Source organism: Eublepharis macularius, chromosome 1 (genome assembly GCF_028583425.1).
Source record: "Eublepharis macularius isolate TG4126 chromosome 1, MPM_Emac_v1.0, whole genome shotgun sequence".
Classification (NCBI taxonomy): Eukaryota; Metazoa; Chordata; class Lepidosauria; order Squamata; family Eublepharidae; genus Eublepharis; species Eublepharis macularius.
In genome coordinates, this window is record NC_072790.1 from 44,234,269 (window position 1) to 44,247,177 (window position 12,909).

General features: G+C 40.1%; 1 protein-coding gene across 1 annotated transcript in view; it reads left to right on the forward strand.

Moving 5' to 3' along the window:
* The window catches only part of WDR35 (WD repeat domain 35), a 48,470-nt gene extending 46,002 nt beyond the window's left edge, over positions 1–2,468 (forward strand). Inside the window, exons 26-27 of the mRNA XM_054977912.1 lie at positions 1,474–1,714; positions 2,217–2,468. Of these exons, the coding sequence (XP_054833887.1) occupies positions 1,474–1,714; positions 2,217–2,367 (392 nt within the window). The 3' untranslated portion in view covers positions 2,368–2,468. The remainder of the gene's footprint in view (positions 1–1,473; positions 1,715–2,216) is intronic.
* The last annotated feature ends 10,441 nt before the right edge of the window (positions 2,469–12,909 follow it).

The following is a 12,909-nucleotide window of genomic DNA, read 5'->3' on the forward strand; positions in this document are numbered from 1 at the left end:
CAACTATGGCAGAATGCTTCCATAACTGTGTCTTACTTGCAGTGCGTATCTCCTCAGAGCACACCATTGTGTGTGCATGACCCCTGCAACTACGGACAGAGCTTTGAATGCCCTGGCAGCACAAATGTAGCCAACCTTCAGTCAACCACAGCGGGAAACACAGGAGGAAGGACATACATGACCATCATAGCAAATGGCCAGTTCTATGGTCTGCTTAAGAGGAAGGATGCATGTATGGACCATGAAGAACCCCCCCCCCCAAGAGCTCCCTTGTCAAGCAAGCTTACTGATGTAGGAAATGGTGGTTTGAACCCCACAACCAAGAAATCTTGAGTTGCAGCAGTGATGTACCTCCCATTCCAATTCCATAACTGTGCAAGCCACAAGAGCCAATAGAAGAAAGACACATCATGGAATATGTGGGATTTTCCAAAAGTTTAGTCCATACTCACTCATAAAGATTAAAATAAGCAGAGCCAGTTCTCTGCTCAAGTGACCCAAGAGGTTGATTGAGACCACACAATTAAGGGATTGGTTTGTTCCAAGATACCAGCAGCGGAGGAGGAGACTACAGGCATGGCTTGTCCCCATCATTGCCTCCCAGATCCATGCAGCTACTGTTCAGGTTCAAGGCAGGCCTCTGGGGTGCAGACAGTACCACTGGGGCTTGATTCACTTCCAGTTGTTGGAGGCATAGGAGGAGATGATGGGCATACTTGTTATTGACTACAAAACTTCTGCCATCATTGGCTGGCTCCAAGTCATGACCCTGATATGCTGGCAGAGCAGCTGGGGGCTCAGTTTTTTCCTAGTTCCTGGTGGCACAGCTTAATCCCCTTTCCTCCTGCACTGAGATCAGGAGAGAGGCTAGAGAATAGGTACTTCTCCTTGGCTCAGTACAGGCTCTTATGCTCCCTTGCTAGACTCGTGCTGAGCCTAGAAGCAGCCGTCGGAAACAGGAGGAGGCAGGGAGCTTCAGCAATGGGTGGTTGGCTGCCACATGATTAGCAGCTTTGTTGTGGGGCTGGGACCAAGCATAAAGGAACATAAGATTCTGAGTGAGCCCCAGTCCTTCCTTGGCCTGATGCTGTTCATGCTTTAACCCTCATGCTGGTGAGGCAGCACCTGTTTATATATTCATTCATTCATTCATAATTCACCTTTCTCCCTGACACTCAAGGTGGATTACATAGTGTGAGATTAACACAGTCAGTATCAAGGACGTTTCAATAAACAACGACATAGGGTATATAAATGCAAGTTTACAAATCCAGTTCTACTGCCATAACGTCAGAGCTGCACTAACATAAATCCACAATGCCAAAACACATTTGGGTGCACCAAAAAGGTTTAGGTGGTCAAAACAGTATTACTTGGTTGATGTACACCTCTGGCTGATGTAAATCAAGAGTAGGAGGGCAATGTTATGTAGAATGTTATCATGTTATAATCATGTTGTTCTCTGTTTAACAGCTCTTCATCTGCGGGATTATGAAGACATTATTCCTGCAGTAGAGATCTACTCTCTGTTGGCTGTCTGTGCTTGTGCCAACAGAGCATTTGGTACCTGTTCAAAAGCTTTTGTAAAACTTGAATCTTTAGAAACTCTGAGCTCAGAACAAAGGGAGCAGTATGAAGACCTTGCGCTGCAGATATTCACTAAACATTGTCCTAAAGATAGCAAGAAGTCCGACTTGGATGGTCTTCTAGAAGAGTAAGCTTTCTGCTTTATTCTTGCCGTGATTATGATAGAATCTTAAGAGTTTATCTGCTGCACCTAAGTGTTGAAGTGCTGCTAAAAATAGCTGTTATGCCCTACAATTCAGTTTTAATTTCTTGATGGATGTTAGATCTGTTACATACTGATAAAGTGTCCTTGATTCTCACCTAGGCTTGCCAGCTGCTTGGTTATGAGGTGATACTATTTATGTCCACGTTATGAAAAGCCCATTTGACACAATAACGGAGGAATCCCTAAGCAGGTTTACACCCTTCTAAGTCCATGGGCTTACAAAGGTGTGACTCTGCTTAGGATTGCAAGGTAAGCCTCTGTTAAAGGCACCGGACATTTTTCTCCAGGCCTATTGGCAACGCTGCCCTCAACTGAAATAACCCTTTTGAATAAACCTGTTTGTTACATTTGCAGTAGACAAGGCTCTCCTATCATGTAGATGCCTTTTAAAATAATAATTGTGTTTCTTCCTTGTGTTCAACAGGGGAGAAGGAAAGGTTCCCACCTGCATTGCCACAGGAAGGCCCATCACGGAATATCAGTTCTGGATTTGCAGTGCGTGCAAGCATTGTGCGCAGGCCCAGGAAATCAGCAATTACAACTTTTGCCCTCTCTGCCACAGCTCAGTGGCTTAATCATAGGGAAACGTGTATGCCCATATTGGTATGCATAGCGAGTGCGAGGTCTGAAATAGTAGGAAGCCCTATTAAGGTCAATACTGGGAGGAATAAACATGGAAGGAAAAGTAATTTATGTCTCATCCCAAACTATAAAAAACTGAAGTAATTTGAATCCTTTCTCTAAGGCAGGCCTCAAGCTGGCAGGCTACTTTCCAAGTGTAAATGAGGAATAAGATTTAAACAGAATGAATAACTGCCCTGTTTTCTCTGATCTTTACAAGGCCTTCATCCTTTATATATATATATATATATATATATATATATATATATGTATATATACCGCACTGGATAGAATAGCTTCCTAAAATATAGGGGGAAGGCTTGAAGAAACGAAGTTCATGTTGGCTAACCAATGTTAAAATAGCATCCTTGAAGAAAAAAAAAAAAGAAGATCGTTTGGATCCTGCCACTCTGGTCAGCTCTGGCCCAAGGAACCCTTCTCCAGTAAAACAGATTCTTCCTCTGGAAGAAGAAGACTCCATATTTAGCTGACCAGAGTGGTAGGATCCAATCCACTTTCTCTTTTGCAGTCATGTGCAGGAAGGAAAACATCCTAGCACTGCATAAAATAATTATGCAGACATCCCTTTCTAAGCACAATATTGAACAGTACGTTCCTTAGACTCAAGGTTGAAGTAACTGAGAAAGACGTTGTGATCTATAGGAGCCACACACACAGTTTTGAGTTGCGTGTCAAGCTATTTCTAAATAGCTGAAATCACATTGATCTGCTTTATGGCAGGGAAGGATGACATGACTAACTATTTTGAAAGGTTCCTTTTCAGCTGTTGGAGTGGAGACCCACGCATGCAGTGTTTGCACATGCAGTTCCTTACCCAGTGGGACGTGCATGTGGAAGCCTAACTATGCGTGTATAATGGTACTTGACAGACCTGAACAAGAGGTTCTCTCTCATGCATTTGTCACTTTTCATGTTATCCACCTTTATTAAGGCTAATCTAAACAACAAATAAGCATTTGGTAGGCTATGTGATCCAAGTGAATAGTCTCAGTTCCTTCTCAGTGGAGATAAACAATAGCATCACCAGCAGCCATAAAGAATTCTGGAAAGTAGTCTAGAAGTTAACTGTTGAATGACAACCGTGCAACTAGGGAAACCATGCATTACATATGTGTACGTTCCATGTCTAAAATAGACAATTTTAAAGATAACTTGAGAACCATATTTGGTTTGTTAACCTTATTTAAATAAATATGGCACTGTTAAAGAAATAAATCAACATTTTGCTTATTGTTACTGTAGTTATGTGCTGTTTTTGTACAAAATTCACTCAAGATGGCTTGTGAAGAATAATTAAAATGTTCACAATGGATTGGATCTTATGAAGTACCAACACAAGGGATACGTAGAGGTGGATCATCCCTCCCCCTTCCCTCTATTCAGCCATGAATCCGTAAGATGATGATATAAGGGCTGGGGGCCCTAGAGGACAAACAGCTGCAGGAAAAAGGGAAGGAATCAGGCAGAAATCCCCCCCTCCATGCGCGCACACAAACTCAAACCATTAGAGACCAGAGAAGAGCCATTTCTGAGGAGAAAAAATGCATACATCACACACAAATACACTGTGGAATAGGTGACAGGCATTAAAAGAGACAAAAATATGAAGAAAAATTATATATACTGAGAATAATGGAGGGACAAGAACTACAAAAGGATGAAAACCTTGTACAGCTAAGAAGAAGATAAGGAAAGAAAGAAAAACCAGCTGCAGAAAAAATCCATGTCCAATTTAGGAGAGAAGCAACTAAAAAAATAAAGAGAAAGACCTTAACATGAGATGAAAGACATGAATGTGATTGAAGAAAAGGAAACAATGAGGAAGTATCCACGTTCATTGAAGTTTAGTTCAACAGATCAGACAGTTTAAGTGAAAGGGGGAAAGACATTTATTATGGCATAAAAGGAAGAAAAGGTACTCCAGAAGTCAGAATAGAAAAGATTTCCCATAAAGCAAAGCAGGAGCCAAAATGAAATAGTAATAAGTTTTTCAAAGACATTAAGTTACAGTTCAAAAGAGCATGATGGAAATGTTTGTGAGAGGAAAAATCACAAGGGAATAATGCAAGTTAGCAGATTGGGCCTCTGATACGCCTCATTCATTTTTGGTGGTTGTGGAAGAAGCCAGAATATACTGAGAGACTTCAGGATAAGACCGTCTTTGCAGCTCCAGAGGAGAAAAGCTTCAAATCACATAAGGAAAGCCAGCAGGTCGCTGACACCTCAGTAGTACATGTAAAGAATCAGATGGTAGTGTAGTACATGTCATTGCATAGGGCTACTGAGCTTCTGGGATGAAATGGTAATTCCTGCAGCACTTTGCAGATAAAATAATAGTTGTTTCATCTCACCCACATAAATGGCAGCAGCTCCAAATGTTCCAAAAGTTTTCCTTGTCATGTTCACATGGATACATTTCAATCATCACACCCTGAGGATGCTGGCAAGACACTTCAAGGTATACACTCCACTTCTTGTATCATCAATCTGTATCCCTCATCCCATGCAAGCTCTGCTAGGAGAGGACTGTCAAAAATGTGAATGCCTCTAGAGGAGACTTCTTAAGGAATGAGATCTGTGAGGAACATTAGACAAACGGCCTTCTTCACATGCCTTCTGTATACAGCTAAATTTGAAATTGTGCAAATAAATCACCAATGATATCAGATCTGTGCAAGATTAGACCAACTGTTTAATGGGCCAATTACAAGACTGTGACTTGGAAGTAGCCCCCCCCCCCCCCTCAAAATAACTTATGGACAGAAAACTCTGCAGGGAGAAACTGGAAAAGGGGGGAAATAGGGTGGGCAACAAACTTCTTGGAAAGTAGCTTTAGGTGCGTGATGCATTCACACTTTCCAGTAGTGACAATCATGCAGCAAGATTAAAAAGCAATGACGGTTCTCCAGGGAAACCATCAGTATATCATCAGAAGGTGATTTCAGAGAAAAATAGTTATTCCTTCTAGTACCTCTTTTCTCCCTCATTGTAAATTGTATTTCTAGGAACAGAGCTTATTGTGCAAAATTTAACCATTGTAATTTCTGCCATGACCACATATTTTTCAGTTGTTAGTTTTATTGCTAAGTAGAACCACAAGTGCATCAAGAGTAACTGCTTAAACTCTTTCATAGGGTTGCCAACAGCCTGGGGGGAGGAAATTGTCCTTTGTCTTTAATGGAGGCTTCATATGTGGAAATGGACAGGTGAAGTTTTTCATGGCATGGAGGTAAATAAAAACACCTGGTAAATAACATCCCATTAAGGATCTATTAAAGAGACAGGACATTTTTCTCCAGGCTATTGGCAACTGTACTCTTTCTGGCCAGTCACTTTGAAATATTTACCCCCTAGAAAAGTGAAATAAACAGAGAATAACCATTACACAAAAGCAGTCTAATATTCAAGGAGATCATTGGGCCCTTAATTCTTTCCTGTTTGTTACAAGTTACCAAATGATGTATGATGAATCACCAGAAATCTTTTTTTTCACCCTTATCCAAAGTCCCTTTCTTACACAGAAAAAAGTTATTCCAAACTCTGTACTGAAGATTAAATTTTCCGATGGCTTACCAGTGAAGGTCACTTGATGCTGTCTGTCAAGCATACAAGTTTAGGTAGCACTTAATTTGACTGTCTCGACTTGGCCAATAAAGTTTTTATCAGATTGATGTAGCGACCTTCTGGCACAGTTACAAAATTTTAGCTATTGGCAAATCCCAAGGTATGTTGAAAAAACAGTGATAACACAGAGAAGACTCCTAATAAGCTATAGTCCTTCCCCCAATGTAACAATTCACAGGAGAAGAGGACAGTCCCCCAATATGGTAAGCAAAATATGAAAGAGAACTCTGTATCCTCCACAGTTGCACACAGGGATTAGATATTAGATGAACAACGAAGATTGGAGGTTGAGGACTGAGGAACTGTATTATACCCTATGTGTCTTTTTTAAAAAAAAACTCAATAGTCAAGCACTGAAGCTTTTCTACAGCACATGCACAATTTCAGGAAAACATCTGAGGAGGCAAAAGAGCTCTACAGCCATTACACTAAGCACTGTACATGCTCTAGAAGGAGGTGATTCCATTTCTGGGATGCAGGACTGGAAAGAGGCCATCATATCTTGGTCAAACCAAGTGACAGCAATACAACCACTTGACCCAGAGTTTGAAGCTTGGCGGCTTAGGAGGATTTGGCTGTCGGGTCTCAGCCGGCCAATTGCCACCCCTCGTCCCTTTACCTTTAACTGACTCCCAGCTGCTCTCAACATTCCATGCTTCTGAGGCATATTTAGGCTCTCAACAGTACAGTTTTTTGTTTAGATTAATATAAAAAGTAAACTTTTGACTGTATGGGAGGGGGGACTGTGGATGACAGTGGCCAGCCACTTCATTCATACAGAGACTGGGGTGAGGGAAATCCCACCCCTCAATTTGGAAATCTTACCCCTCAAAATCTTTCTTGCTAAGGTAAGTTCTCAGAGGTACAAGCAGGCTAATCTCTTCTTTGACTGCCTCTCAGCTGCTGTCAACACACGATGCTTCCTGAAGTGTTTTCAGTTCTCATCTGTACACTTGAAAAGGATTTTGGGGGAGAGGGTTGCTTTCATTTACAAAAGTTAATTTTTTTTCTGCAAACCTTGTCTATGGCTGGCTCTTTTGTGCTGTTTTCATGATCCACAAGGGACCATGCAAAATGCTATTTGATGTAGTGAAACACTTCATACATGTGGCTATATAATCTTAAATACCTTCTGGAATCGCTCTCAAAATATTATTTTTCCTAATCTAATTCTATATGCAAATCATGTTCAATTATACTCCCAGAACTACTTTGAAGCATGTCAGTCTTTCTCTTATGAAAGTATTACATTCCCTTCTATTGATTCCATACTCTTAATTTATTTTCAGAATTATTACTTCTTCCTGACTGTTATCTGACACCGAGATCAATTATTTATCCTCTTTTGTACTTCTGGCTAGATCTCCATATCACCACATATTTGTTTGAACACTCCTAAACTACTCTTTAAAGTACTGGTTTAATTTTATCTCATGAAAACCTTATTTTAGCGAGTATGAGACTGAGGGATTTGTTTTGTTTCTATCATTCTTACTTCTCCATTCTGTTGCTCCGTTTCAGAAATCATTTTTATTTCCTTTGAGTATTACCCATGAATCAGATATTTAACATCTCAAATATGGCATGATTTAATTAAGTACATCAAAAATTCCTGGCAGAATCTCAGTTAATAATTTCAACAAACACAAAAAGGTATTGTTTTTCTTGAAATTATTGATACAGATTTTCTTACAAGACTGATTAAGTGCATTAATCAATTGAACAGTGAAACAGAGTAACTTACAATAAAATACCACATAGTTCTATGAACTGTGTTTGTTCCTAAATTGCTTAAATCCCACATGGTTTGTATCTGTTTCACTTGCTCATCCTCTCCAGCTTCCATAAGAAAAGTGAAGCTGTTCTTTTTTGAGTAGTTTGAGGTGGATGGCTGTGCTGGTCTCTAGTAGAAGAGCAAGATTTGGGTCCAGGAGCACCTTAAAGACTAACTAGATTTGCAAAGTATGAGCTTTCGAGAGTCAGAGCATCCTTTATCAGATACCAATATCTGATATCTGGCAAAGGGAGCTCTGACTCTCAAAAGTTTATACCCTGGAATTCTATTTGGACTTTAAAGTGCTGCTTGCTCTTTTTTGGGGTAGGCATCTTGCAGTTAATTTCATACAGTGGGTATTATTTTGAGGGAATGTATAGCTGAGATTTTCTTAATCTGCTTTTGTATTTCTGTTACCTGTGAGCTGGGGTGTTTTGCTTTTTTCCCTAATTTTGTTTGAGCCACCATGATTGGTAGGAATATTTATATAAAATATATTCCAGTCATGCCTTGTCCTGTGAAGGCAGTAATGGGGTAAAGTTAAGAACCCCTGGCTTAGTACTTAAATTGTGTTATTCCTATGGTTGCTCCAGGTGTAATTGTAAACTGCACTTGTTTATTTATTTTAAACTTTTCTGTGTTGTCTTTTTACCCAGTTCAGGGTCCAAGGCAGTGGACATTAAAACATTTTAAAAGATTTTAAAATACAAAGATACATAAAACATATAAACACACTAACAGAGAGGAAGGCTAATAAGAGTGAGGGAGCATGAAACAAAACAGAAAAGTCTTCACCCACTGGCAGAAGACAATGATATAGAAAGATTAATCTCCCTGGTGATACCACAGCCAAGCTCAGGTAATAATAATTAACAAATGAATGCTGATAGACCTAATACAAGGAATGATTTCTTGGTTATGTGTCCGCTATAGGCAATTAACAATTGCATAGTTATTTTGAGAGGCTGTGTTTAGTCACATGGAGTGCTTAAAGCTAGAATTCAGAGCTCTGTCTCAGAGATAACGGTACAAGCTAGCATTGTGTGTGTTCAGGCAGAAAGGGATTCTTAAAAGGTAACATACTCAGACAGTGGCTTCTTCCATAGGGGTCACACATGCACAATACAACAGAAGCTGACTTTGCATATTAAAAAGTGACATGCGCACTAAAATTTCTAACTGTGACATAACTGTGAACCAGTCATAATTATAATTAATTACACCGATGTTTTTATGTCATCATCGCTATAAAAGCTGTTCTGCTTAAGGGAGGGTCAGAGTGAACCATATTTTTTTTGGCTCTTGGAATTAGGCCTACCTGGAAGCAAATTGGCAGCCAGTACAGATGGAACAAGTCTGAAATAGTCCCTATGACCCACTCCAGTCGGCAATCTGGCCTCATCACCTTGTCTGGGTTCCTAACCCTTCATATAGTCTTGTATCAATAGCGCTATGGCAATTGTGCAAACATTTTGAATGTCCCTCCAAATAAAAATCCAGATAACATTGCTATGTAAAATCCACGCAATTAAAAAAAAAAAAAAACTTGGCCTATGAATTGTCAATACATACTGCTAAGTAGTGTGTGACTTCAAACAGCCTAAGCAGACCGGGAAGCAATGATCTTCACCTGAAGCATGTTTCCAAAGGTAGTGCACTGGTTGAATCTGCATCTTAATTCACATCACATTCAGGTCCTGTGTCCGTAGAGATGCCATCATGTGACCCAATCTGATTGGATAGGTTGCATTGTGAGTTTGTGACGCAGCCCAGGATCCCAAATTGGTTGTTTCTCAGATGAGTGAAAAACATAAAATGGGAAATTAAACCTTGTAAAGAGAGCTGGGTAGCATTAAACTAAGAGAGAGATTTACTGAGAATAGGTCACAAAGATAACTGCAATCAAAGCAGCTAATAAAGTTTTGAAGCTGCGTTATACCGAATCAAATTATTGGTTCATCATGGTCAGAATTGTCCGTTCAGACTGGCAGCAGCTAACCAGGGTCTTAAGCAGGGGTCTTTCACTTCACTTACCACTTTTCAATTGGAGATGATGGGCATGGAAGCTGGAACCTTTTACATGCCAAGCAGATACTGGCTGCTTCCACACACGTTGGATAATCCACTTTCAATACGCTTTAGTGAACATTTATAACTGATTTTCCATGTGTGGAACAAAAAATCCACTTCTAAAGGATAACTAAAGTGCATTGAAAGTGCATTATTCAACGTGTGTGGAAACGGCCACTCTGCCACTGAGTCATAGTCCCTCCCAGTCTTCCAGGAGTCTTCTCGACTTCATCAGGGCAGGGGAAGGACAGTAATTATTCATGACTCCAGGACATAATAATAACATTCAATTTATATACCGCCCTTCAGGACAACAACACCCACTTAGAGTGGTTTAGAAAGTATGTTATTATTATCCCCACAACAATCACCCTGAGAGGTGGGTGAGGCTGAGAGACCTCCGAGAAGCTGTGACTGACCCAAGGTCACCCAGCTGGCTCCAAGCGGAGGAGTGCGGGATCAAACCTCACTTATTTAGAGAAGCAATTAAGATATCCCTAGCACATGTTCTTAAAATGCATCTGCCCACAATCTGGTAAGAGAACGCCACAATCATAAGCAACCTTCCATGTGCATTGATGTGCATATGAACATTTGAACGTGCATTCCATCCAAGATCTTATGAACTGGCTGCATGCATCTTTAGATACAAACGAGTATGTACAGAACTTATAACCATTAATTGCTCATGTGAACTACGGACTTGGGCTCATGGACAATTTTTTGTTGCCTTTTTATATGTCTTGACTTGGATGGTCTCATCAGGGTTTGTCTGGTCATCATTTGGATGGAAGACCAGCAAGGAAGTCTAGGGTTGCTATGCAGAGGCAGGCAATGACATACCACCTCTGTTCATCTCTTGTCTTGAAAACCCTACAGCATCATCATAAGTCAGCTGCAACTTGATGAAACAAAAATACTTTTCAAAATATATCCCAGAATGGGTCTTCGCCCTCTGCCCTCCTCTCTGAACGGCAAAAAAGAACCAATCTGGAAAAAACTTTATCAGAATTGGCTCGATGATGTACACTGCCATCCTAAGTAGAGTCACACCCTCTAAGACCATTTTAGTCACTTGGCATAGAAGGGTCTAACCATACTTAGGATAGCCCTATACTTACTATGAAATACACACCTATTTTTCATTTTTATAAAGAAAATTTAGCCTGTTTGAAAGCATGCCTGGAGTGTAATATTTTGTTTACACTTGTCAATTAACTATTTATAAAATAATTTCAACAAGAACATACTTGAAGAATATTCAGTGTTGAATGGAGGTAGTGCAATACAAAATTCAAGAGTCTGCTGGTACCTTTCACCAAGATAATTCATTGGCTATGCAGGGATGACAGTTTGTTTTCTTTTGCTCTCGCAAGGTAATAGGAGGAGAGTATTTATGTACCCATAATTATAGTCTGCACCACCTCACAGAACACTTTTGGTTTACAGTCTGTCAGCATTTCCATTATACAGACCCATTTTTCAGGGGTCAATAACTTAGCCATTTAAAGGCTGCATCAGCAGGAAATGTGATATACAGGCTAGCTAAGTCTCTTAATTTGCTTTGCTTTTACTCCCATGCAGGATGAGAAACATTCTTGCTTTGTGCAATTTATGACAAAGCCTTGTCATCTCGTATCTTCAGATTGGCTTGCTTCCCAAAATAAAGACATTGCAGGCTGCACCCTGATGCCAGCTACACAAACAAACAAAAGATCTCCAACTAAAATTGCCAACATTTACGCATCAGCTTGTCAAATCAGCGGTCATTAATTACATAGGTAATTCATACTTAGAGGAAAAGAGCTAGGTCACATTCTAGTTTAAGAGCTCCAATTAAATTAAAAGATAATTGTTAAGTATTCATAGCTTTTTTCTCTCCAGCCCTGAGAAAGAATGAATTGATTTTCTACTCCTTAAACGTTGACTGTCTCCACTAAAATTAAAAAAGCCTCTGAGCCACTCAAAGCAAAATTCTAATGTTAGTCATGTCAAGTTTCAACTTACAATGAGCTGATAACATAGCAATCTTAACAAAGTAACAAATGAAAACACACACAAAAAAACCTCTGGAAAAGCAACACAAAATCTTAGTCCAAAATTGTTAATACAAAATGGTTCGTGCAAAATGGTTTGTGGACATACATCTAAGGCTACAATCCTATGCATGTTTGCTTGGGAGTAAATCCTACTGAATTCAGTGTGACTTACTTTCAAGTAGACATGCATCGTATCTGCTTGTAAAAGTATTAGAAAAAAATAATTTAACAGCATCTCTTTCCACAGAGAAAACTATTGGGGCTTGGTGCTCTGGGAACTGAGAAGTAAGACACCAAAGTACAGTTGTCAACTGATAAGAAAAAGGCAGCCTAGCCTGCTCTTGACTTTGAACAGCTGGATCTTCAGAAATCAGCAGGGAAGCCTTTCATGTCATGGAGATAAACCTTATCAGCTGGTAATGAATGTAGCTCAAGGGCCACAGGAGCTGGTAACAAAGCTGGCAACCCGACCGATCGAACCTTTCAGTCCATTAGAACAACTGACAGTTTTAATGTCTAAAGATCCAAAAAGGCATATAGCAAAAGTACTCCCTGGTTGTACTCGCAAGAGTATCTCCTGGTGTAGTAGTCCAGCAGAAAACCTGGGAAGACCCTGAACACGATCTTCTAGAATTCTGCTAGAATCAAAGAGTACATCCATCACAAACATTATATTGACAACTTAAAATTGCTTACACATGTAAAAGCAGGCCTCATTGAGCACAGTGGGACTTACTTTCAAGTGAACAACATGGATAGGATGGGGCTGCAGAAGTGTGGTCATGCTATACCATATCATACAGTCAAAGGTCATACATTCAATGGGGGTGTTGCTAAAAGAGCATGGTGGCGGTCAAGTTTGACTTCATTCCTTCTACCATGCAGGCATGCACTGGGCCCTCCATTGGTTTGCCCCACTCTCCCCCATGTTTTTTTTTTCATTTATAGGAGAACCTACATACAACAGG